The sequence below is a fragment of the Oryctolagus cuniculus genome, chromosome 3 (genome assembly GCF_964237555.1).
Source record: "Oryctolagus cuniculus chromosome 3, mOryCun1.1, whole genome shotgun sequence".
Lineage (NCBI taxonomy): Eukaryota > Metazoa > Chordata > Mammalia > Lagomorpha > Leporidae > Oryctolagus > Oryctolagus cuniculus.
Window position 1 is genome coordinate 159,653,864 of NC_091434.1, and position 27,782 is coordinate 159,681,645.

General features: G+C 36.8%; 1 protein-coding gene across 6 annotated transcripts in view; it reads right to left on the bottom strand.

The window, feature by feature from the left end:
* The window catches only part of IQUB (IQ motif and ubiquitin domain containing), a 135,942-nt gene that overhangs the window by 26,063 nt on the left and 82,097 nt on the right, over window positions 1-27,782 (bottom strand). For 5 of the 6 annotated variants that reach the window (XM_051848912.2, XM_070071265.1, XM_008258260.4 and 2 more), the window contains 2 exons: window positions 13,097-13,267; window positions 11,373-11,549 (listed from right to left, as the gene is read on the bottom strand). In XM_051848912.2, the coding sequence (XP_051704872.2) occupies window positions 11,373-11,549; window positions 13,097-13,267 (348 nt within the window). The remainder of the gene's footprint in view (window positions 1-11,372; window positions 11,550-13,096; window positions 13,268-27,782) is intronic. The other variant, XM_051848914.2, reaches the window with a different exon arrangement.

Below are 27,782 nucleotides of genomic sequence, written 5' to 3' on the forward strand. Positions count from 1 at the left end.
CCAATGGAAAGAAATGTTCATCAAAGAAGGATTTACTTTTCTCTGAAGGGAGGAGAGAACTTCCACTTTGCTTATGGTCTTGTCGAAATATGGAAGGAGTGTGTGGATTCAAAAGGCTTCAAAAGCCTAGGCAGCTCATATCAAGAGCTTCTGGTAATCACAGACATCATACCTAAGAGTGTTAATTGTTAAATTAACAACAGGAGTCACTGTGCACTAACTTCCCATGCAGGACTTCTGTCCTCAAAGAGTTGCATTATGAAAGTTAATAGTAAAATCTGTTCCCAAATATTTATCTCATTAAGTGGAAGATATCCTTATGTCTCATAAGCTATAATTATGTCTATGTGCTATCATTTTGGGTCCTTCTCCAAAGTTAATTAAGTTTATATATATATATATATATAAACTTAACATAAATATATGTTATATATAACATATATAATATGTTCTTCAAAGTTAATTAAGTTTATATCTGTATATATATATATATTTATATATATTATAAATTAAACCTGATAAAGGTTTACTTTTATTGAATTAAAAAGTAGTTTTTTTCCTTATTGTAAAAATAATCATTCTGGTGTCCTATTTCACAGTGGGGTAACAACAGTTAACAATAGCATACAGCATTTTTCTAAATAGCTAGAAGAAAGACTTCTGAATGTTCACACTACAAAGAAATCTTGAATATATGAAGCAATGTATTCTGATTATCCTAATTTGATCATTAAAATCTATTCATGTATCAAAATATTATAGTGTACCCCATAAATATGTACAATTATTTTGTCAATAAAAACAAATAATCTTCAAAAAAAAGCAAAAGGTACTTAATTTACTTGATTATTTTATGTTAGAAGTGTATGTTCCTTAAATAACAGCACATTAATTTACTTTGAGAAATAAATTGCTTATAAGCATAATTTTCAAATAACTAAAAATTACCCCCTCTTTAACCTAGTTTAACTATGATTAATAGAACTCTTACTAAAATAGTATAATATTCTTTGCCTTATAAATACAACATATATAATATAATTTAAAAATTCTTAATGTGTCAGGATATTTTTATAAGCAAATACTATGGTATTGTGCTAATATAATACAGTTCTTTGCTTACTGTACAATGTATCTGCCTCTTTCTGCTATCAGCCGTCACTTTCCACTGCTGTAATTATGCCTGTATATAAAAGCTCTTACATCTTTTTAAATCTTTTTATATCCTTTTTGCAGATAAAAAATCAAGTCCCACAGTTTATTACACTTTCTTGTACTCCAGTAGCTTCAAATGTCATCCAAACTGTGAGTACCCTTAAGTCCATTACCAAGTCGACCTCTCCACAGGAACAGAAATAAACAAAAGAGATGTTTATTTCCCATTACACTAGAAACTCTTCACAGCATGTTCTTTGGAGAATCTGACCTTCCTCTTCTGTTATTCTACAGCACTTTGTTGTAAGCAAATATTCTAAGTAATCTGAGTAAGCAGATATTCTAAGGAGTTCAGAGATTATTTAGCTTGTTTTCTAGGTTACTGAATTAATCCCCCCTACAGCTGCTGTCTGTGTGAGCAGCTGCTTAACACTCCCATTAAAATCTGTATATCTTATTAAATATTGGACAATTTATTTGGACTTTTGTTATCTATTCTTTTGGAATGTAATTTTTTAAAAAAAAATCAATTAAAAAGAATTTAGAAATTAAGTAACTTATATTCTTCTAAAAGTTTTGACTAAATATTGAAATTTCATTTTGTCAAAAAAGTTAAAAAATGTTTATTCAGCCTTTTAAATAAAAGACCCAAACCATTCACATCCATAGACTCCACATCCATAGAGTCAACCAATTATAGATATTTTTTAAACATTTTAATTGTGTTTGCACTAGACATGTGCAAACTTTTCTTATCATTATTCATTGAAAAAATACAGTATAGCAATAATTTGCAATTTGTATAGCATTTACATTGTATTAGGTAAGGTATGTAATCTACAGATGATTTAAAGTATAAGGGAAAATGTATATAGATTACATGTAAATATTACACCATGTATTAAGGAACTTGTTATATCTGAGAGGGGTTCCAGAAACCAATTCCTTATGGATACCATGGATGATTGTATAACCCTAAAACTAATAATTGAAATAAAACACTACTTATAATCCTTTAGTATCAGTTTCCCTCCTCTTGCCCCCAAATTTACTTCCTGTGTTTTAGATGGTTCTGCTACAATAAAAGGCAAGGAAGCACTTATCTTGGTGTCCAAGAACAAAATCTCCACAGATGCTGAGCATCTGGGAGTTGGAGAACATTAATTCAAATACATGTTAAATTTGTAGTTCTCTCAGATTATCTTTACAGATATGTTCAGTAATAATTACAGCTATGTGATAGGTATTATAAAGAAAACAGACACAGGATCCTGTCGCTCCCCCTCTTCGCAGAGGAACGACACAGGACCCTGTGCTGTTCTTTTGTCTGCTCGGCCCTCCCCGGGTTTGCTGCTGGTTCTTCCCGGGTTGGCTACCGTCCCTTCCACCTCCGTGGAAGGGCGGTTCCCCCTGCCACTTTCCCGACTTCCGCGGGGGAGCGGCACACCGCCGGCCGGCCCTCTCGGGGGCTGCTCAGATGTTCCTCAGGTGTTCCTGGTGCATGTTGTCTCTCTCCTCCTTTATAGTCCTCTTCCACCAATCCCAACTCTGCTACCCACATGCTGAGTACGCTGCTCTCCTCCAATCAGGAGCAGGTCCTGCAGCTTGTTGGTTGAACTGGAGGCAGCTGTGTAGAAGCTGTTTCCTCCTCTCCCAGCGCCATATTGTGGGAGAGCAGATGCATAGAATAAGTCTTAATTCCAGTAACTTAGTCTAGTCCGAGTTGCTCCCAGTTGCTTCCCACAGGATCCAAGGTGGCTAGATAGAGTGTAGCCATGCTGGGATATCAAAAAAATAGAGGAAGGACCACGTTTCCACGAGTCTGACTGACAGAAATTTTTACTGGAGAAAAGACAAAACAGCAAAGACTCTGTGGGACAAGAAGGGGGAGAACAGAGACACTGCTGCATTTGGCACCCTGTGCAGCCAACTGCCAGCTTTGAGCCGCCATCTTATCAAGTCAAGGTAGAAAGAAATTGCTGCATACCCTGCCGCCCACGAACTTAGCTGAGAGAAAATTCTATAGTCACTCAATGACTTTTACTCCAGCCTGGGGAGCTGCAAGGGGTCTCAGCAACTGCTAAGTTCTGAGAAAGAGAGCCACATTATCTTCCTCCACTCCCTTAAGCTACAAAAAGTGTTAGACTAGGCTGTGAAAATCATATAGCAGACCTCTGATCCCCTAATACTAGAAGGGATAGAAGTCAGTCAGGACAACTTATGGAGATCCCCTGCATCTTGCAATTGTGAGAGTTTGGGACCATTAGCCCCAGAGCTACACCCACTGACTTTATGTGAGCCATGTGGTTCCCCTAAGCTTCTAGGGGCTGGCAGCAATAGCCCATAAAAATCTGGTTCCTACTATGGGTGATCTGGGTAATGATCTCACTGTACCCTGAAACACCAGGACTGTAACACTTAGTTCTAATTTCCTCGGTCCCATTGGAATATACCTGGTAGAACGAGGAAAGAACCAACCTAACTGCATTTTACCTCTTTTGAGTCTTATCTCTTAGAGCAAAATCTCCTAAATACCTTATAGTCACCCTATAGGGCTATAGCAGGGGTCCAGTTCATATCCCCTAGTCACAAAACCAGGGATGTTGATGTTATAAGTCACTGTACCAGTTGGGCTTTCTAAGAAAGACCTAAAATAAGGCCCACCCACATCACACAGTCCTAGAGCCACAGTAATTGGTGTCACAAACCCTAGCATCATTTATGTTTGCCTGTGGATCTAGGGGACAGCTATTTTTACCTCCCTCAGTCACCAAGGAGACTGACATTAAACTCTCTGTGGACTGAAGATACACACCCCAGGAAACCCACATTCATCTCAAAGCCACACTTCCATCTCTATGAACTGTAGCAGACTAGACCACTGTGTCACTTATAGATACAACTGACATTGATTAAAACAAAGGAAATCACCAGGGATGACACCCCTGGGCTCACCTAGAACCAAAGCCAAAGCAATAAGCCAAGTGATACCAGCATTCCTGCTAAGCCATAAACTCTTTTCCAATATAACCTACTAAATAAAGAAGGGACAGTTACACCAGAGACATAGATATCAACTTAGGGACAGAGGAGACATGAAGAAGAAGGTAGCATGACTCTTCCAAAAGAAATAATAGTCCTCCAGAATTACATCCTGAACTGATGGAAATCTATTAAATGGCAGAAAGAGAATTCAAATATTGATTGTAAGGTAACAAAATGAGATGCAAGAGAATTCAGACAGATTAAAGAAAGGAGGAAATTTAAAAAAGAAATGAGGAAATCAATGAGTGACATGAAAATACTACTAAGGAGACAGAACTCAGTAAGAAGAACCAAATAATTTTAAAAAGACTCTCACCAAAAGTAAAGTCCTAATTAAATTATATTAAGCCAATTAGGAGAAAAGAAGAACCAAATAGAAATTTTGAAGATTAAATTTCAAACAGAGAAATAAACAAATACAATTGAGAGATTCAACTCACCAGAATAAACTAAGTGGCAGAAATACTTTCTGACCTCAAGGACAAGACTTTTTAAAAAACCCTCCCGGCAACAAAAAGAAAAATAAATTTAAGAAAATAAGGAAAGTCTATGCAAAATATGGGATACCTTTAAATACTCAGTTATTTGCATTATAGTTATTCCTGAAGTAGAAGAGAAGGAAAATGCATTGAGAAGAGGATAAATGCAATTATACTTGAAAATTTCCCAGGTATTGAAAAAGACATGCACATCCCGATATAAGAAACTTAAAGAACTCCCAAGTAGAGTCAACCAAAAAAGATCTGCTCCAAGACATATTGTAGTCAAATTGTCAAAAGTTAAGGAAAGGTGAGAATCCTAAAATGGTAAGAGAAAAGTATCAAGTTACATTTAAAGGAAAACCAATTAGACCTATAGCAGACTTCTCAGTGGAAACCCACAGAAGAGTGAGATGATATATTCAAGGTTTAAAAAAAAATAAAGTTGAGGTCAGCAGGTTATGCCACTGTCTGCAATGCCGGCATCCCTTGTAGGTGCTGCTTCAAGTCCTAGCTACTCTGCTTTCAATCCAACTCCCTGCTAATAGCCTGGGAAAAGAAGCAAATAATGGCCCAAGTGTTTGGGCCTATGCCACCCATTTGGGAGACCCAGAGGTGGGACCTGGCTTCTGGCTTTGGCCTGGCCCAGCCCTAGCCTTGGGGAGTGAATCAGAGGACTGAAGATCTCTCTGATATCTCTCTCTCCCTCTCTAGCTTTCATTCTCTCTGTGTAACTCTTTAAAATAAATAAATAAATCTTTAAAAAAAAGAAAGAAAAAAACTTCCAGAGCTGGCACTATAGCAAACTGGTTAAATCTGCTGCCTACAAAGCCAGCATATCATACAGGTGCTGGTCCCAAAACCTAGCTGCTCCATTTTTAATTGAGCTCCCTTCTAATTGTCTGGGAAAAACAGTTAAAATTTACCCAAGTGTTTAGGCATCTGCCAGCCATGTGAGAGACCTGGAGGAAACATCTGGCTCTTGCCTTCAGCCTAGCCCAACCCTGGTTGTTGTGGCTATCAAGAGAGTGAATCAGCAGATGACCTCTCTGTTTCTCCCTCCCCCTCTGTAACTCTGACTTTCAAATAAATAAATATTTCAAAAAATAGAAATAAAATAAAATAAAAAATATAAAAAAGTAAAAAATAAAAATCTTCCAACCAAGAATATGATAACCCACAAAGCTATCCTTTAAAAGTAAAATAAGGTATTTTCCAGACAGTAAAAATTAACAGAATTTACCACTACCAGACCAACCTTACAAGAAATTCTGAAGGGAGTTCTGCATTTAGAAGAAATATCATGAAACACATGACACCATCAAATTCATCAACTGAAAAGTTATAATGAATAATCAACAAAATGACAGGTATTATTTCTTATCTATCTATACTGATCTTGAATGTAAACAGGTTAAATTCTCCAGCCAAAAGACTTGGGTCTTTTGACTTAAGTCTTAAAGACCCACTTTATGCTGCCTAAAAGAAAGACGCACATAGACTGAAAGTGAAGGGATCCAAAAAGATATATCAGGCAAATGGACACTAAAAATTAGCAGCAGTATCTAACCTCATATCAAATAAAACAAACTTTAAAACAAAAACTGTAAGGGCTGGCACTATGGTGCAGCTTGTTCAGGTGCCTCCTACAGTGCTGGCATCCCATTTGGGCAACAGTTTGGGTCCTAGATGTACCTCTTCTGATCCAGCTCCCTTCTAAGGTGCCTTGGGAGGCAGCAGAAGATGGCCCAAGTCCTGGGGCACCTGCAACCACATGGGAGACCCAAATGAAGTTCTTGGCTCCTGATTTTAGATTGGCTCAGCTCTAGCCATTGCAGCCATTTGGGGAGTGAACCAGTGGATGCAGGATCTCTCTCTCTCTCTCCATCTCTTTCTGTAGCTCTTCCTTTCACACAGACAAATAAATATTTTTAAAAATTGTAAAAAGAGACAGAAAATGATATTACATCTTGACAAAATGTTTGATTCAATAAGTTGGAAGAACCATAAATATATAGGCACACAACACAAGACTAAGCAGATATGTACAGAAAATACTATTAGACTCATTAGACTATTAGGGAAAGATAGACTCCAATACAATAATAGTGGGTCACTTCAAAATCTCCCTCATCAATGGACACATCATCCAGGCAGAAAATTAATAAATACACATTAGAGTAGAAACACACTATCAAGCAAACGGACCTAACAGACACTTACAGGACAATTCATCCAACAGCTACAGAAAACACATTCTTCTCATCAGTGCATGAAACATTTTCTAGAATGCAGAACATATATTAGGCCACAAATCAAGTCTTAGTAAATTTATAAAGACTGAAATCCTAACATGTATCTTCTCAGAACACAAAAGAATAAAACTAGAAATTATCAAGAACAATAGAATATTCATAAATACATGGAAGTTAGACACATGCTGCTGAATGATAAATGGGTCATTGAAGAAATTAAAAATGAAATTAAAAACTTACTTGAAATAAATGAAAATGAAAACACAACACATCAAAATCTGTGAAGTACAGCAAAAGAAGTATTGAGGGAAGTTTGTAGTATTATGTATTTATATTTAAAAAAAAGAAATTTCTGAAATAAAATATCTAAAGATACATTTCATTGACTTAGAAAAACAATAACAAACCAAACCCCAAATCAGCAGAAGGCAAAATTTAACGAGAATCAGAGCATAAATAAATGAAATTGAAACTAAAAAAAACAAACAAAAAATGTTCAACCAAAAGAAAAGCTGGTATTTGTGAAGATAAATAATATGGGTTAACCACAAGACAAAATGACAAAGAAAAAAGAAAAAACCCAAATACAATTAGAGATGAAAAACTAGACATTACAATGGACACCACTGAAATACAAATGATCATAAGAAACTACTATGAAAAACTACATGCTAACAAACTTGAAAGCCTTGAGGAAATGGATAAGCTTCTGATTACATAAAACCTACCAAGATTAAATCAAGAAAACTATAGACCATATAAAACAGACCCATAAGCAATGAGATTGAAACAGTAATCAAAAATTTTCCATCAAAAACATCAAAAAATCCAGGATCTGATGGCTTGCTACTGAATTATACAAAACATTTAAAGAGCAACTAATTCCAATGCTTTTCAAACTATTCCAAACTATTGAACAAGATGAAACTCTGCCAAGCTCTTTTTATGAGACCAGCATCACTATGACAACAAAAGCAAATGAAGATACAATATGAAAATAAAACTACACAGGGCTAACGCTGAGGCATAGCAGGTAAAGCCTCCACCTGCAGTGCCAGCATACTTATGGGTACCAGTTCGAGTCCTGGTTGCTCCACTTCCAGTCCAGCTCTCTGCTATGGCATGGAAAAGCAGCATAAGATGGCCCAAGTGCTTGGGTCCCTGCACCAGTGTGGGAGACTGGGAAGAAGCTCCTGGCTCCTGGCTTTGGATTAGTGTAGCTCTGGTCATTGTGGCCATTTGGGAAGTGAATCAGTGGATGGAAAACTTCTCTCTCTCTGCCTCTGTCTCTCTGCAACTCTTTCAAGTAAAATAAATAATTTTTTTATAAAAAAGAACTACAGACTTTATATTCTTAAGGAACATAGATGCAAAGAATCTCAACAAAATATTAGCAAATAGAATCCAAAGCCACATCAAAAAGATCATATACCATGACCAAGTGGGATTTATTTAAGAAATACAATGGTGGTTCAACATTTGCAAATCAATAAATGTCATAAATCACATCAACAGCATCATCAAATTACTAGAGGAAAACTTTGGTGATACTCTGTGAGACAATGGTATAGCCAAAGGCTTCTTGGAAAAGATTTCAAAAGCATGGGCAATAAAAGCAAAAATAGACAAATGAAATTACATTAAGCTATGAAGCTTCTGCACTGCAAAGGAAGCACTCAATAAAGTGAAGCAGTAACTGACAGAATGGGAGAGCATATTATCAAGCTACAGAAAATAAGAAATATCCAGGGTCTATAAAGAGCTCAGGAAACTCAACAACAAAATATACAATACAATTAAGTAATGGGCAAAGGACATGAATGGGTGTTTTTCAAAGGATGAAATTTAAGTGGTCAACAGATAAATGAAAAAATGCTCAGAATCTATAGCCATATGAGAAACGCAAATCAAAACCACAATGAGGGTCGGCGCCGCGGCTCACTAGGCTAATCCTCTGCCTTGCGGCGCCGGCACACCGGGTTCTAGTCCCGGTCGGGGCGCCGGATTCTGTCCCGGTTGCCCCTCTTCCAGGCCAGCTCTCTGCTGTGGCCAGGGAGTGCAGTGGAGGATGGCCCAAGTGCTTGGGCCCTGCACCCCATGGGAGACCAGGAGAAGCACCTGGCTCCTGCCATCGGATCAGCACGGTGCACTGGCCGCTGATCCATTGGAGGGTGAACCAACGGCAAAAGGAATACCTCTCTCTCTGTCTCTCTCTCTCACTGTCCACTCTGCCTGTCAAAAAAAAAAAAAAAAAAAACCACAATGAGGTTTCCCCTCACCCCAGTGAAAATGACTGTCATTCAAAATTCAAAAAACAATGAATGTTGGCAAGGACATAGAGGAAAATGTATCCTAACACACTGACAGCAACCAATCCAGTTAAAAATTGGGCAAAGACCCTCAACAGACCGTACTCAAAGGATGCAATACAGATGGCCAACAAATATATGAAAAAATGCTCAAATTACTAGCCACCAGGGAAAGGCAAATCAAAAGAACAATAAAATATTACCTCACTTTTGTCAGAATAGCTAAAATCCAAAAGACAGAGATCAACAAATGCTGGTGAGGATGGATGATGTGGAGAAAGGGAAACTCTTATACACTATTGGGGTATATAAATTAGTGTAGCCACTGTGGAAAACAGTATGGAGATTTCTTTAAAAACTAGAAATAGACTTGACATATGAGCCCACAATCTCACTATAGGGTATATACCCAAAAGACATTAATTCATTGTATCAAAGAGATACTTGCATCACCATGTTTATAGAAGCACTATTCACAGTAGCCAAAACATAGAATCAACCAAAGTATCCATCATGAGATGAACTAATAAAGAAAATGTGCAACAAAATGGATGTGACTGGAGGACATTATGTCTAGTGAAATAAGCTGGACACAGAAAGACAAACACTACATATGCATATTCTCCCTTATATATGGGAGCTAAAGTTTAAGAAAAAATTTGAAAAGAAAAAAAAAAGGGAAGAGATGCCTGCATAAAAATGGCTGCAAATATAGTTTTGTAAATCTTTGTTTTGTATCTTTCTCAAACCAATGGTTAAGAATGTTATATCACTGTAGTTTTAATGATCTGAGAATACTTTAAAATTTACTGTATGTGGGTGCAATTGTCATCTTTCCATTTGGTTACTGTTTATAGCTCTTGTTATAACTCTATATTCCTGCTAAACTAGGGTCTTTTTTGCATTTACATATTAACTTCCTATTTGGTAGAGCATTAACCTCTTGACTGTAATGTAAACTGAAAATATGTTATCTTCAAAATTGAGAAAGAAAGAGTGAAAAGGGTGGGTGATAGTCAGGAAAGGGAGGGAAGGAGGGAGGAAGGAAGGAATATCATTACATTCTTAGAAATTTTATCTGCCATCGACATTGAATCTGATAGAAGTAAAAAATTTTAAATAAATAAAAAAGGGAAGATAAAATCCAAGAAGGAAAACCTTTATTGCTAGCACCCTCTATAATGTTTGCAATGATAGACACTCAATAAACATTTGTTCAATTTAAAATATGTACATAGGCTTTTTAAACATTCCTTCCAAGGTTGATAAATGTGCTTATGAATATCAAAAAATCATGATACACAAAGTTGCCATTTTACTAACTAAATCATTCCACACACCCAGCAAATGTTCCTTAAATATAGAATATGTTCAATATTCTTATACACTATTGGGGTATATAAATTAGTGTAGCCACTGTGGAAAATAGTATGGAGATTTCTTTAAAAACCAGAAATAGACTTGACATATGAGCCCACAATCTCACTATAGGGTATATACCCAAAAGACATTAATTCATTGTATCAAAGAGATACTTGCATCACCATGTTTATAGAAGCACTATTCACAGTAGCCAAAACATAGATTATATGTTCATTAATTATATGTATAATTACATTATACATTCAATGTATTCTGTATTTATAGATTTATTTATAATGTGTTTGCCAAAGTAAAAAATCCAACAAGGTATAAGGTAGGATTTCAGCTAGGAATAGTTTTACTACCTCAGAGCCCCCATTAAGAAGACATGAAGTCTGAGTTTAAAAATGAGTAGGAGTTTGGCAAGATGAGCTAGAGGATGGCATTCCAGGCATAAGCAACTGTGTGTGCAAAATCATGGAGGTGTGAAAGATCACAATACATTTAATGTAATGCAATACTAAGTTGAAAGTTGGTTCAAAAATTAGGCAAGAATTTAAGGCTGGAAATGCAGACATATAAGAAGTTAAAATAGTAAGCTTAATTTATCAATATAAAGATGAAAATCACTCAAAGAAAATCTCACCAATAAGATGGTCTTCCATATGAATTCCAAATAAAGCATTAGGCAAAATTTGAATATCCTTTAATTTGCTATATTACATCCTAGGACTTTAAAAAGGAAGGCAGAGGCTAAAGTGTAGTACCTTAAGGTGTCTTGCAACTTCAGGATTAAACAGAGGTGTTTTTATATAATGGAAAAAGAGTGTTGCAATTCTTTTTCTGAGCCCTTCAAGGTTATGAGGTTTGACTCCTCTCATCATAAGGTCAACTTCTCTGTCAATCAATTCTAGGATTTCCTGGGTCAGTTTACATGCATGTTCCTATAAAAAATACAAAAATATCAGTATGAAATTTTAAAAACCACTGAGTTTGTTTTCAAAATTTACATCCAGCAAACTAATTCCACATTCCAGAAGAAATAAAACATTACTGACAAGAGTATGAACTGATACAACTAATTTTTTAAAAATTGGCATTATCTAATAATAAAATTTGAAGAGCTGCATAATCTATGACTCAGAAATTCTACTTTTAAGTGCTTCAGAGGAATATGCACATAGATTTATTGTTTACTGTAGCTAAAAGTTAGAACCAAATATCCCTATGTAAATGCTTAATAAAATTATAGCTTATTCATACAATGGAACATTATATAATACATGGAAATGGATGCACTATCATTATCTATAATAACAAGCTCAAATCTTCTACATTAATTTTGAGTAAAATAAACAAAGCACTAAATAATACATAGGTTCTAATTTCATTATAACATATAATTTCATTCTCTTTGTATCTCTGCCTAAAAAAATATGTAAACATTGATTTATTGAACTAAGTATTAATCTTAGTTCAATCTATATTTGCACCCAGTGAATAAATGTGTATTTACATTTAGAATATTCATACTCTATTTATATTCATAATGCACCACAATATGAGAATTCTTAGGTAAATATTAATATATCAATCCTATCCACCCCCAAATTATTTTTAAAATTTATTTATTTATCTATTTGCATGCATCTCATAAATTCAACTTTAGGAACATAGTAATTATTCCCACTGTACATGCTCTCCCATTCCTCTTCCTCCTCCCTCTCATATTCCCAGTCTTATTTTTACTAAGATGTATTTTCAATTAATTTTATACACAGGAGATTATTCTAGGTAAAGAGTTTAACATTTCATGTGAGAAAGAAAAAGAAAATGAAAAAAAAATTGTTCCTCAACAGTCCAGACAAGGGCTGTTCAAAATTATTGCATCTCAAAGTTAATTTCACTTTTTTTAGCATTATTTATTTGAGAAACTTAATTTTCTTTAAAGAAGAACCCAAAAATGATACATCTTTTGCAAGCACTCAGACAAAAATATAACTTTTGAGACATAAGACTATCCTCCGCTTAATACACTAAAATGAAGTAAATCTTTGAGAACAAGTTTTACTATTAACTCTCATAATACAAGTCTTTGAGGACAGAGATCCTGCATGGGAAGTTAATGCACAGTGACTCCTGTTGTTAATTTAACAATTAACACTCTTATGTATGACGTCAGTGATTATCCGAGGCACTTGACATGAGCTGCCTAGGCTATGGATGCCTTTTGAATCCACAAACTCCTCCAATATTTCGACAAGACCATAAGCAAAGTGCAAGTTCTCTCCTCCCTTCACAGAAAAGTGCATCCTTCTTTCCCATCCCCAAATTATACCTAAACAATATATTTGTTGATAAAATAATAAAATTTCATAAATATTAATAATCTTTATAATTATTTAATGCAAAAATAATTTGCTTCTTTTAGTATTCAACTTTTGATTGATTGTGACCCCCACACCCTGGAGTTAACAGAAAGTTAACATACCTTCACGGTGTGTTTAAGTGTTAGGAGTACATCCAGCCTCTCATCTTGAGAGAGATTTTTCAGCAATATGCATTTGTAGATGTTTTGAAGTTCTCTGGCTCTGATAGTGAACTGTGTATCCATCTTGATTATGTAGCCATTAGGTGTTCTCCATGTCTTTGGAGCTGAACACTTAAAAATGATATTATACTTACAAGTATCAGTTAATTAAAGGCTAAAACTAACCATTTTTTCCTTCTGCTAAAAGTTTAATATCATTTATGAATAAAAGTATCATTAAAACTTAAGACAATGAATTGAAGAATTTACAAACCAGGCAAAAGTGAAAGTTTTTTAAAGACAATAAAGAGCTTTGCAGTCTGAAGAAGTGAAAACATTTCTACAGGAATTAGGACTTGCTACTAATTGTACTAACTAGTATGTTGAATGGCTTGACAAGTATACAAAATTATTCATTAACCACATGGGGGAGTAGAGGAGCATGCTATTTAGAATGTTATCAAAAAAAATATGCTTGGTTCAATTATATTGGTTGTGTAAGTGTGTCTTCATCACGCCTTTCCAATTGAGGACAACTTTTTGTGGAGCAACTGTGACAATCTTCAATATATTTATGTTTAAAAACATACTAAAAAGGGGACTTTGTGCATTGTGTTTAGGTTTATTTTTTGGTGTCCCATAAAAATAAACCTAAACAAATTAAAAATCCTTCACAAAGCAGAAATCCATAGTGAAACAGCTATACAGTTTGCCTTCTGGATCCTTGTATTTCACATCTTGGAATTCAATCAACCAAAGAAGGAAAATATTTTGGAAAAAAGATTTCATCAGTGCTGAACATGTATAGACCTTTTCTTTTTGTCATTATTTCCAAAACAATACAGTATTAACACCTATTTACATAGCATTTACATTGTATTAGGTAGTAAGTAAACTACAGATTATTTAAAGCAAACAGGAGGGTGTGCATAGGTTATAGGCAAATACATCATTTTACGCAAGGTACTTAAGAATCCATGGATTTTGGTATCCTCCATGGTCCTGGAACCTATCCTCCATGGATATGAAAGACTAAATCATTTTGCTATGCTATCTTACGAGTTCTGTGGTCCCTACCTCTCTGATATTCCCTAAGATTCTCATTTCCTATTTCCCAGTATGCATTGGTACCTCCCAACCTAGCTCACCTCCTGAATTGAGGGCAACAGATGGAGTTTACTCTCTTTGAAGCTCATCTGAGGACTCCCACATTAAGAATTCAGAGATCAGAGGCAGTTGTTGATGGAATGAGTCTACAGACTCAGCAACACAAGAATAATCTATAATCATGTTACTTCTGACTACCACTAATTCAGTTCCGTCTTACTGAGATTTTAAGAGAAAATATAATCACCAGCTATTTCAGTTAAACCTTATCTATCGTTTCTCTTCACTTTCCAGTATAGAGCTGCTCGATTTCTTTCCCTAATTATAATTTTTCAGAAACAAAGTTCTGTTAATCCCAATTCTTAACTGTTCAAGTATCAAATGTTTTTGTAAATTACTTGATGTTCACTTTAGAGTCCATGTAGCTTGCTTTATGCCTATTTTGAATTATTTAATCCTTAAATGTGATATAATTTTGAACCTTAAATAGAAGTTCTATGTATTGGAATAAATCAGCAGGAATGTTGACTAACCAAATACAGGTATAATATAATGCTGTATTTTAAATAACAATATAATAAGTAATTTGTTTAGTTCTAACATCAATTTACTTTCAATTTGTACATTTTATACTAGCAAGATTGCATTGGTAACTGTAAGGCTAATTCTTAAAAACAACTATATCTGATATGTTTTCAGAGTAATGGCATTATATCCTGATGAGAACCAAAATGAGTGTTGTTTAGAGTTAAGAAATTTCACCCAAAAATTTAAATTCTCAGTTTTAATCCAGTAAAGGCAAAGCTTCAGTCCTATAATTTATTTTGTTATTTGATAAATATAATATTAAATAAAACATTAATAATAAAATAGTTTATCACTTAATTATGAGTACTTAGAAACACAGAAAATTTAAATGAATATAGCCTTGTTTTGGACACACCTCATAATTAATTTTAATACTTATTTCAAAGCTTCTTTAGAAAGTGGTTAGAAAGTAATCTTAAGCTAAGTCTCATATTGCAGTATTCTAAAGTCTATCTAACATCTTAATCTTTTTGCACGTAATTTTTCTCAGACTGGCTCTATTAAATATAATTTTCTTTTGGGGCTGGCATTGAGGCATGGCAGATTAATCCTCCACCTGCAATGGTAGCATCCCAGTATAGGCCCCAGTTCATGTCCCAGTTGCTCATCTTTGATTCAGATCCCTGTTGATACATCTATGGAAGCAGCAGAAGGTAGCCCAAGTGCTTGGGCCCTTCTATTCAATGAGAGATTCAGAAGAAGCTCCTGGCTCCTGACTTCATCCTGGCCCAGACTTGGCCATTGTGGCCATTTGGGGAGTGAACCAGTAGATAGAAGACGTCTCTCACTGTCTGTCTGTCTCTTTCTCTCTCTAACTCTGCCTTTCAAATAAATAAATCATATATAAATATATGTATATATAATTTTGTTTTAACCAGAGATACCAACAGTATCTTTTGCTCTACAGGTCAGTAACTTACTTCATTAGTAGTAATCCAAGTGTAATAACCTTTTAATGAAATGTCTACTTTATCTACTTCACTGTATTTTTTCCAGTTGGTAGACTGACTTAACTCTACATTCCTTCCAAGTTTTTAAAGCCCTGTGGAATACAGTATTCCATGGAAATAGTTTAGGCTTTTCTAAATACACTCTACAACAAATCCTTCCTGTCCTTCAATTCTGAATTAAAATCCTTCCTTTTCCATAGAGAGGGCTCTGTGGGAAAATAAGGGGTGATATGAGTAATGACCACAGATAAATAGATAACTAGAGGTTGCTATGAAGCACCTAACCGCTAAAAAGAAAAAAATGTAACCTAAAGAATAACCGAAAGATAGCCAGATTAAAGGGAATTGAGAGGTATAATCAAAAAATCCTAGATTTGAAATTTAAGTTCCCTAGAGTTGATACCAAGAAGATAGACAAGATCTGTTTAGTAAAACCGTTTTTATACTCGGATGTATTTCTGCAAACAGTGATAACTTAGTCTTCAAGTCTAAGCTTCTTTGATTTTAGGCTTTCAGGTGTTTTTTTATTCTGACAGGAAAACGTCAACTTTGCTTATTTCTCTTTCCATTTCCTTATTTCTTTGAATGAACTGGCTGTAATAAGAGATGTACAACAATCATGTTTTTAAATTGCTTTAGAAGAGAGCAGCATAATAAATTCCATTTAGCTGACAACAAATGAGATAGTACAGGCTCTGAAGGAGAAAAACAGAACAGCAGGGAGAAACGTTTCAGTGAGGGTAAGGTGGAGGGATAACAAAAACCTCAAGAGGAGCAGCCTTCCACAAAGAAAAGAAATGACTATACTGTAAAAATATGTCTTTTCTTCCTACTGAATTAGTCTTCAAGTCCCTAAGGGCACAAATTAAGAGAAACCTTAACCCCTCGAAAACTATTGGGTAGTGATCACTGTTTCCACAGCAAAGGGCCTTTTGTTCATCCATAGTGACACCCTTGTTTACTGTAGCTCTCAGAAAAAGATGGTTGTATTTTTGTATCCCATTAGCTGTTGGCCAGCTGAGTATGGAGAAAAAGCATTAAATTACACAGCTAACAAAAATTGCAGTTTTTAAGCTTTAATTTTTAAGTTTTAATTGCAATTCAGAACTGATGTTCAAGTAAAAAAAAAGAAAGAAATGGTCTTGACTATGGGGAAAATAGCTTACAGAAATTCAAATTGTCTCACAAGTTGGGTAAAGAGCACTCAAAAGATATATTAGAGGGGCAAGCACTGTGGTGCAGTGGGCTAAAGCCACTGCTTGCAATGTACACATCCCATATGGGCACCTGTTTGAGGCCTGGGTGCTCTACTTCCAATTTAGCTCCCTATTAATGCACCTGGGAAAGCAGTGGAAGATGGCACAAGTACTTAGGCCCCTGCTCCCACATGGGACACCTAGAAGAAGCTCCTGGCTCCTGGCATCAGATGGGCCCAGCTCTGGCCATTGCAGCCACTGGGGAAGTGAACCAATGGGTGGAAGATCTTTCTCTCTCTCTCTTTCTCTCTCGCACTCTCTCTCCTTCTCCCTATCTGTAACTCTGCCTTTCAAATAAATCTATATATACATCTATATCTATTATATCTATATCTATATATCTATATTAGAAACCAGCTAATGACCATTCATTCAAATTTTTGCCTGAATTTCTACACATCTCTACAAGTTTTTTAAATTTATTTAATAAATGTCAAATTTACAAAGTACAACTTTTGAATTGTTGCAGCTTTTTCCCCCATAACCTCCTTCCCACCCGCAACCATCCCATCTCCCACTCCCTCTCCCATCCTATTCTTCATAAAATTTTATTTTAAATTATCTTTATATACAGAAGATCAACTTAGTATATACTAAGTAAAGATTTCAACAGACTGCACCCACACAGCCACACAAAGTACAAAGTACTGTTTGAATAGTAGTTTTACCGTTAATTCTCATAGTACAACACATTAAGGACAGAGATCCTACATGGGGAGCAGGTGCACAGTGACTCCTGTTGTTGATTTAACAAGTGACACTCTTTTATTTATGGTGTCAGTAATCACCCAAGGCTCTTGTCATGAGCTGCCAAGGCAATGTAAGCCTCTTGAGTTCACCAACTCTGATCTTATTTAGACAAGGCCATAGTCATAGTTGAAGTTCATTCCTCCCTTCAGAGAAAGGTACCTCCTTTGATGGCCCATTCTTTCCGCTGGGATCTCATTCACCGAGATTGTTCATTCGGGTCATCGTTTTTGCCACAGTGTCTTGGCTTTCCATGCTTCCGAAACTCTCATGGGCCTTTTAGCCAGATCCAAACGCCTTAAGGGCTGGTTCTGACATCTCTACAAGTTTTAAACATTTCATAATCTGTGGAAGTCACTGCTTGAAGTGTTAAAATTACAAATTATTTAATAAGTCAAAAAATCTTTTGAGTCAGTTTTTATTAGACCTTTTATTAAAAGTAAGAACTTAGCATAAAATCAATTATAACTTATTAGTTCAGTTCCTTAAATGGACTAATCTAAAATCATATTAATTATTCAGATAAATTCAGAATAAAACAAAAAATAAAGTATTGGGGGCCAGCATTGTGGCACAGCAGATTAAGCCAGGATTTGTGACCACTGCATCTAATATTGGAAAGACAATTCCAGTCCCAGTTGCTTTGCTTCCACTCCAGCTTCCCACTAATGTTCCTGAAAAGGAAGCTAATGGTGGCCCAAATGCTTGGGGCCCTGCCACACATGTGGGAGATATGGATGGTTTTCCTGGATCTTGACTTCAGCCTGGCCCAGCCCTGGCTATTGTAGTCACCTGGGGAGTGAACAAGTGTGGATGAAAGACTCTCTCTATTTATCTCCATTTTCTATCTCTCTGTCTTTGTGTGTGGATGTGTGTGTGTGTGTATGTGTTCCTACCCTCTCCTTGTGATGTCCTTTAAATAACTTTTAAACATTTAAATAAACAAAATACCTGTTCAATAAGCCATATAGTATTTAAAATGAATGAAATTAAGCTAAAACCAAAACATAAAATTTTATTCTACAAAGTTGTTTCCAAATTATAGGAAAGTAATTATTTCTCTTTAAATATCTATTTTGGGGCCAGTGCTGTGGTGTAGTAAATTAAGCCACCACCTACAGAACTGGCATCCTATATAGACACAGTTGCTCCTCTTCTGATTCAGCTCCCTGCTAATGTGACTGGGAGGGTAGCAGAGGATGGCCCCAGTGCTTGGGTCCCTGTCAACGTTATAGTGATCAATTTAGAACTTATACTTTGCAGCCAGCACTTTGACTCACTAGGCTAATCCTCCACCTATAGCACCGACAACCCGGGTTCTAGTCCCAGTTGGAGCACCAGGTACTAGTCCAGGTTGCTCCTCTTCTAGTCCAGTTCTCTGCTGTGGCCTGGGAGGGCAGCAGAGGATGGCCCAAGTGCTTGGGTCCCTGCACCCGCATGGGAGACCAGGAGGAAGTACCCGGCTCCTGGCTTCGGATTAGTGCAGCGTCGGCCATGGTAGCCATTAGGAGAGTGAACCAATAGAAGGAAGACCTCTCTCTCTGTCTCTTTCTCTGTCTCTCCCTCTCTTTCTCTCTCACTAACTTTGCCTGTCAAAAAATAAAAAAAGCCGGCGCCGCGGCTCACTAGGCTAATCCTCCGCCTAGCGGCGCCGGCACACCGGGTTCTAGTCCCGGTCGGGGCGCCGGATTCTGTCCCGGTTGCCCCTCTTCCAGGCCAGCCCTCTGCTGTGGCCAGGGAGTGCAGTGGAGGATGGCCCAGGTGCTTGGGCCCTGCACCCCATGGGAGACCAGGAAAAGCACCTGGCTCCTGGCTCCTGCCACCGGATCAGCGCGGTGCGCCGGCCGCAGCGCGCTGGCCGCGGCAGCCATTGGAGGGTGAACCAACGGCAAAGGAAGACCTTTCTCTCTGTCTCTCTCTCTCACTGTCCACTCTGCCTGTCCAAAAAAATAAATAAATAAATAAAAAAAATAAAAAAAGAACTTAGAGTTTGCATCATGGCTCTGGTTGTTTGCTTTGACATCAGAAAACACTCTAACTTTATCTAATTTCAGGGATTAATTTTAATATGCTTTTTTCTGATGGATCCAGGATGGCTGAATAGGGAAAACAAATGCTGATTTCTGACCCCAGGAAGAAAGGAAAGCTGAGAAAGTGCAGACACTGGGGGAGTTGTTGACAAGTTTGCAGTGGAAGAGCTAAGAAAGAAGAGAAACACCGTGGAAGGCTGTGGATAGAACAAACATACAGCAGTGAGCCTGGACACCACTGGCAACTCCACAGCCACGGACTTCTGGGGGGATGCCAGGTGAGGAGATGCCAGGTGAGGAGAGTCTGTGATAGCCAGTGTCACTGGTGATATTTCTTGAGGGAGAACCTTGCAGATCACAGTGATTTTGAGTCTGGCCTAGAGCGCTAATAGGCAGCACAGTGCCCAGCTAACCCCATGAAGGGAGAGCACATTGCTATCCCCACATCCCCCAACAAGTTCACCTGATAACCAGCAGGAAGGCAGAGCCATATTAATAAGGCAAGTAGAAGCTGATGAGACTCACACACACAACTGGGGATTTAATCAGAGGGATACATTTGTTGTCCCCACTGATGTTGAGTCTGGCTTGAAGGGTTGGCAGGGAGCAAGGGGCTCATTTAGTTTTGCAAAGTGATCCCAACTCCTTGCTATACCACAGATGCCTGGACTTCTAGTTTCCAGGAAGAAAAATTGACTGGCAGCTAGCTTGGGAAAAGCTTTTGTTCTCTCAATGGACAGGGAAGTCTCACTGGGCTGACAGTGGAGTACCTGCTCTCTGTGATTGCAACAGCCCTGAGCTCTGTGTCACTGGGACTTCTATGACTGCACTACAGGCCTTGGGGTATGGTAGGGTCTCTGGGCAGTCGCCATATCTGGCTTCAGAGACTCAGAGTTTAACTGGGATAGGCCATTGCAGAGGGTTCTGTGCCAACACTGAGGACCATGAGGATACTTTGTGTGATCTGTGCATCTATGTGGGTGGGGTGTGTAGCCACTGTGGGTATTGGTCCCTAGGCAAAGAAGAGGTGATTCCATGATCATGCCAGCCAAAGTGATCATACCCTCCCCCATACTAATGAAAGAGATCAACTCTGCCCAACCGGGGTGTGACTCTAGACTCTTGCCCCACCCTTCAGCACTGAACAGACCTCCTTAGCCCCAACCAGGACATACCACTGGATATCCACTGAAGAAGCAGATATTACATTAAGCCACAGAGGCATAGTTCAAAAATAAAAGTCATCAGAGGAAAAAACCAACAAGTGTTTTCACAAATGCCTAAAAATAAATGTAGAGATACAAGAAACATGAACATGGAAGACAATATGATTCCCCAAAAGGAAGGCAACAAGACTTTAATATTAGAAAGTGAAGATGAAGAGATTGAAGGAATACCTGAAAAGGATATCAAAAGAATGACCCTAAGAGCACTCAAAACAACAGAGAAGCAAATACACAAGTTACAGAAATCTATACACAACATGGATGAAAATTTTTGCCAAGAAATAGATACTGAAGAAAAATCAAACTGAAATATTAGAAATTAATAATTCAATATGTCAAATAAAAATACAGCACTAATGACAAAATAAACTGAGGTAGAACAAGGAATAACTGAGCTACAAGACAAATCTTTTGAAATATCTCAGTAGACAGAAAAGAAAAAAATTAGAAAAATCTAAAATAGTGCTCAGGATTTATGAGATACAATCAAATGATCTAATACACATGTAATAGGAGTTCCTAAAGGTGTGGAAAGACAGGATAGATTAGAAGACAAATTTAGTAAAATAATAGCAAAAAATTCCCCTACTATGGACAAGATAGGGACATCTAAGTATAGGAAGCACATAGAACTCACAATAGAAATTATCAGCAAAGATCCTCACCATGACACATTATACTCTAGCTTTCAATAGTAAAAGAAATATTCTAAAATGTGCACAAGAGAAATGCCAGATTACATTCAAAGGATCTCCAATTAGACTGACACCAGATTTCTCATCAGAATTCCATAGGCTAGGAGACAATGGAAACATAGTTTTTCCCCAAAAGAAAAAAACTGTCAATCCAGAATACTGTACCTGCAAAGCTCTCATTTATAAAGAGAGGTGAAATAAAGACCTTCCAAAACAGAAATTGAAAGAATTTGTCACTATTCATCCAGCCTTACAAATGATACTTAAGGATGTGCTACACACAGAAACATAAAAAGATAGTCATCATCATGAAAAAATGTGAAGGTGGAAAATCTCATAGTAAGAGTAAAAAAGAAATACAAACCAAATAGGAATATTTATGAAAAATGGAAGGACCAAGCTGTTCCTTATCAATTACAACCTTTAATGTAAGTGGCTTAAATTCTGCAATTAGAAGATACAGACTGTCTGAACAGATTTAAAAAAATAAGATCCATATACTTGCTGGCTACAAGAAACACACCTCACCAAAAAAGAAACAGACTGAAAGTGAAAGGATAGAAAAAGATATTCCATGCTAACAGAAAGAAAAAAGAGCAAGAGTAGCCATCCTAATAGCAGACAAGCAGACTTTAACACAAAAATATTAAAAGAGACAAAGAAGGGCATTATGTAACGATTAAATGATCAATTCAAAAGTAAGAAGTGACTGTGGTAATATATATGCACCCAGTGACAGGGCACCTGGCTATTTAAAAGAAATGTTAATGGATCTAAGAAGACCTAGACTCCAACACAAAAACAATGGGAGACTTCAACACTTTCATCAATGGACAGCTCAACTAGACAAAAAAACATTAACAAACAATAGATCTAATCAACATCATGGACCTTTCAAATGAACCTGATTGATATCTACAGGACATTTCATCCCACAGCTGCAGAATACACATTCTTTTCATCAATGAATGGAACTTTCTCTAGGATACTGAATATGCTAGGCCATAAAGCAAGTGTCAACAAATTCCAAAACAGTGAAATCATACCATTGTCTTTTCTGACTACAATGGAATGAAGCTGGAAATTAACAACTTAAGAAATTCTAGAAAATATGCAAACACATGGATACTGAACAACAGCTCCTGAATGAACAGTGAGTCAAAGAAATAAAAAAAAATCCTAGAAATGAATGAAAATGTCAAAACACATACCAAAAGTTATGGGATACAGCAAAAGCGGTGTTAAGAGGAAATTTATAGCAATTAGCACCTACATCAAGAAATGTGAAAAACATCAAATAAATGATCCAACGATGCATCTCAATAACCTGGAAAAATAAGAATAAAGCAACCCAAAATTAATAGGAGGAAAGAAATAATAAAAATTAGAGAGAAAACAAACAAAATTGAAACAAAAACATTACAAAAGATCAGTGGAATGAAGAGCTGTTCTTTGAAAAAGTAAACAAAATTGATACACTATTGGCCCAACTAACTAAAAAAAGGGAGAAGATGCTGTGGGGAGCAACCCGGACTGGACTGAGTTACTGGAATTAAGACTTATTCTATGCATCTGCTCTCCCACAATATGGCGCTGGGAGAGGAGAAAACAGCTTCTACGCAGCTGCCTCTTGCCAACTTGAGTGATGACCTCCAGGAGCTGATCCTGCTCCTGATTGGAGGACAGCAGCGTACTCGGCGTGTGGGCAGCCGAGTTGGGATTGGTGGAAGAGGACTATAAAGGAGGAGAGAGACAACATGCACCAGGAACATCTAACAGGAACATCTAAGGGGAACACCTGTGCAGCCCCCAAGAGAGCCAGCCGGCGGTATGCCACTCCCCCACGGAAGTGGGGAAAGTGGCTAGGGGGAACCGCCCTTCCACGGAGGTGGAAGGGTCGGTAGCCAACCCGGGAAGAACCAGCAGCAAACCCGGGGAGGGCCGAGCAGACGAAAGAACAGCACAGGGTCCTGTGTCGTTCCTCCACGAATACGGGGAGCGACAGATACAAATTAATAAAACCAAAGATGAAAAGGGAGATGTTACAATGGGTTCCACACAAATAAAAAAATCAGGAATTACAACAAACAGATATATGCCAACAAATTAGAAAATCTAGACGAAATGGGTAGATTTCTCAACATAGACAATCAGCTAAAAACAAGTCATTAATATCTCAGAATCCTAATTAGACCAAAAACTGAGACAGAGATTGAATCAGTAATAAAGACTCTCCCAGCATAGAAAAGCTAGAGCTGGATGGCTTCACTGCTGAATTCTACCAATCTTTTAGAGAACTAATTCAAATTCTTCTCATATTACTAAAAACAATTGAAATGGAGGGGATCCTCCCAAATGCCTTCAGGGGAAGCATCACTTTAATTCCAAAACCAGAAAAGATACAACAAAGAAAAAGAACTATAGACTGATATTCCTGATGAGCATGAATGCAAAAATCTCAACAAAACACTAGCTAATCAAATCCAATATATCAGAAAGATCATTCACCAGGATCAAGTGGGGTTCAGCCATGGTATGCCAGGATGGTTCAACATATGCAATTCAATAAATGTCATACATCACATTGAAGAATAAAGTACAAATGCTTATCTCAATAGACACAGAGAACTCAATTAATAAAATACAACATCCTTTAATGATAAAACATTAAGAAAATTCAGTATACAAGAATATTCCTCAAAACAATGAAAGCAATATGGCAACCATAAAACAACACCGGATTTAGTAGAGAAAACCTGGAAGTATTTCCAACTAGACAAGGATACTCACTTTATAACTGCTGTTCAATATAGTACTGGAAGTTTTAGCCAGAGCCATAAACTAAGACAAAGAAATCAAATGGATACAAATTGAATGGAGGAAGTCAAATTATCACAGTGTGTAGATGACATGATCCTATATACAGGGGAGCCAAAAGACTCCACTAAGAGACTATTGGAACTCATAAGAGAGTTTGGTAAAGCTGCAGGATATAAAATCAACACACAAAAAATAACCATTTATATAGACAGACAATGCCATGGCTGAGATAGAACGTACAAGATCAATATCATTCACGATAGCTACCAAAAAAGCTTAAATACCTTGGATAAATTTAATCAATGATGTGAAAGACCTCTACAATGAAAATTACAAAAGAAGGAAATAAAAGGAGACACAAAAAATGGAAAAATTTCTATTTCATTGATTAGAAGAATTAGTATCATCAAATGTTCATACTACTCAAAGCAATTTTCAGATTAAATTGATTCCAATCAAAATACCAATGACATTCTTCTCAGATTAAGAAAAAATGCTAAAATTGATATGGAAACACAGGATATCCCAAATAACTAAAACAATCTTAAATAACAAAAACAAAGCCAGAGGCATCACAATATCAAATTTTAAGACACACTACAGAGTAGTTACAAACAAAACAGTTTGGTACCTGCGCAAAAACATACATGTTGACTAATGGAACAGAATAGATAGCCCAGAAATTAATCCATGGAGCTACAACTAACTAAACTTTGACAAAGCAGCTAAACTCAATCCCTGAAGAAAGTACAATCTCTTCAACAAATGGTGATGGGAAAATTGGATCTACACATGCAGACATATTAAACAAGACCCCTTCCATACCTTATACAAAAAACCAACTCACAATGGATAGGGATATAAATCTACAACCCAGTACCATCAAATGACTATAGGAAAATGTCAGGGAAACTCTCTAAGATGTTGATATTGCAAAAGACTTCTTGTAAAAGACTTTAGAAGCCCAGGCAATGAAAACAAAAATAGACAAATGGGATTACATCAAGCTTTGAGAAGCTTCTGCACTGCAAAGGAAACACTCAGCAAAGTGAAGAGGCAACAGACACAATGGGAGAAAATATTTGCAAACTATGTAAAATGATAAAGGATCGATATCCAGAATCTATAATGAGTTCAAGAAACTCAACAATAACAAAACAATAATCTAGATAAGAAATGGGCTAAGGACATGAGCACACATTTTTCAAAGGTCAAAATACAAATGGCCAACAGACATAGGAAAAAATGCTCAGGATCACTAGCCTTGGTCTAGTGATGCTAAGAGCTGGTGAGACTTTTAGGTGGCAGAGCCCAGGGGGAGGTGATTGGATCATTAAGGATGATGCCATGTGAAGAAATTTATACGGTTCTCATGGGACTCAGATTATTTCTTATAAAAGGGAAAGACTGGCCTTTCTTCAGTTTTCCTGGCTTCTGATTTACCATGTTACCACTCTTGCATATGTTTCCCTTTATGATGTCATCTGCCATAGGACTTTACCTAGAGGCCAAACTGTTGCACCCACACAATTTTGGACTTTCAGCTATCAGAATTATGAATTAAACAAACCTATTTCTTATAAGTTACCCAGCCTCAGGAATTTTATTATAGCAATGTAAAACATTAATACAAGCAATACCCAAAAACCATCTTCCTAGCACAGAACGACTCTTTCCATACACAAGATCTTTCTGCATCTCTGTTCTACCTCCACCAACTTACCAAAGTATTTTCCAAACAATGAAAACAAAAACTTCCTCACTGGAATTCTTGTGAACAAGATTTCCTTATCTCACCTTCTTTGAGCAAGATTCACATAAAGTCCACTGAGGGTACTAATACTTCATGAGAAAGGGTAACAATTATGAGTAGACTCTTGGGTTACTTTTATATGTTGGGGTTTGATCTACTTAGGAGCTGTCTCCATATGAGTTTAGGAGGAAAAAAGCTTACAGACATTGCTAGACAAGCAGCACTAGGTGGGGAGGTGTTCTGAGCTTAAAAAAAAATAGACATTATGTAAGTATTTGCAACGATTAAATTTAAAATAGCTTACATGAAATAGAAAGTGGCAATGATAGCACAAGTTAGAAATCTACAGAAGGTCAAGCCACAAATAAAGAGAGGTTCCCCCCCATCCTCTCCCCAGTTCCTTCAAACATGTGTGTTATTCTGGGAAAAGGCTACTCTATCTGATGTCATTAACAATCAGACATATAAGTAACAGTTCCCAGTGACAAAGCTGGAAGCAAGACAAAGCAACTTGCTAAGAGAATATGTTTAATTTGAAATATAACACTGGGGAAATATGAATATTATGGCTTCTATAAAGTAGACTCATCTTTCCTAGAGTTAAGATATGCATTAATCTAAAATGATAGTATCTAATTATATAATTTATTGATGATAATTGGAATATAAAATTATACCACTCTTATTTCTGTACCTTATTTTCCCCCATGCCTTCCTTCACAAGCATTCATTGATATTCTGTCGAAAGCAATGTGCTAAAATAGGAGGTGCAGAGACAAAAGTCAGCTTCAGTCATAAGAAATTCAGAATCTAGGAATTATTCAGACATCTAAACAGATATAATAAGGGTTGACCACTAAAAACAAAGAGTTGAGATAGAGTCTAATGAGGGCATATAATACAGGCTAACGACAGAACATCAGTTCCTTTCTGGAAGAAGTCATCTATGCTTGTTTTAAAGGGTGAGAAAGGAAGGAGAGAAGATTCCATGTAGAGGGAAAATCAGTTGCAAAAGCATCAAGGGTGCACAGTATTTCTGGGCACAAGCAGATAACTGATCATGGCTGGAGCAGTGTGGATGTGAATGTGCACTGAGAGATGACAGTGCGACAACAGTGTCATGTGCTTGGTGTGCAGAGGCAACATCACAAAAATACTTGTTCCCTGAGGGCAATGGGGAGGGACAAGATCAGAATTTTGTTTATGGATGTGAGAGAAGTGAATTAAGTGACTCTATAAGTAATAACCTAATTTGGAAACATAAAGTTATCCAGATGAGAAGGAAAATCAGATTCAATTAAATCAGTTTCAAGTTCACATACACACAAGGCAAGGCAAGGCAAAGAGGATGCCAGGCAAGACAGAGAGGAATTGCCCCAAATCAGTTCCCCAGAAGTCACATCCTTTCATGCTCCAGGAAAATCACAAGGCATTCCAACAGGCCTCACGTTAGCTGTGGTCTTTTCCTAAAAAAC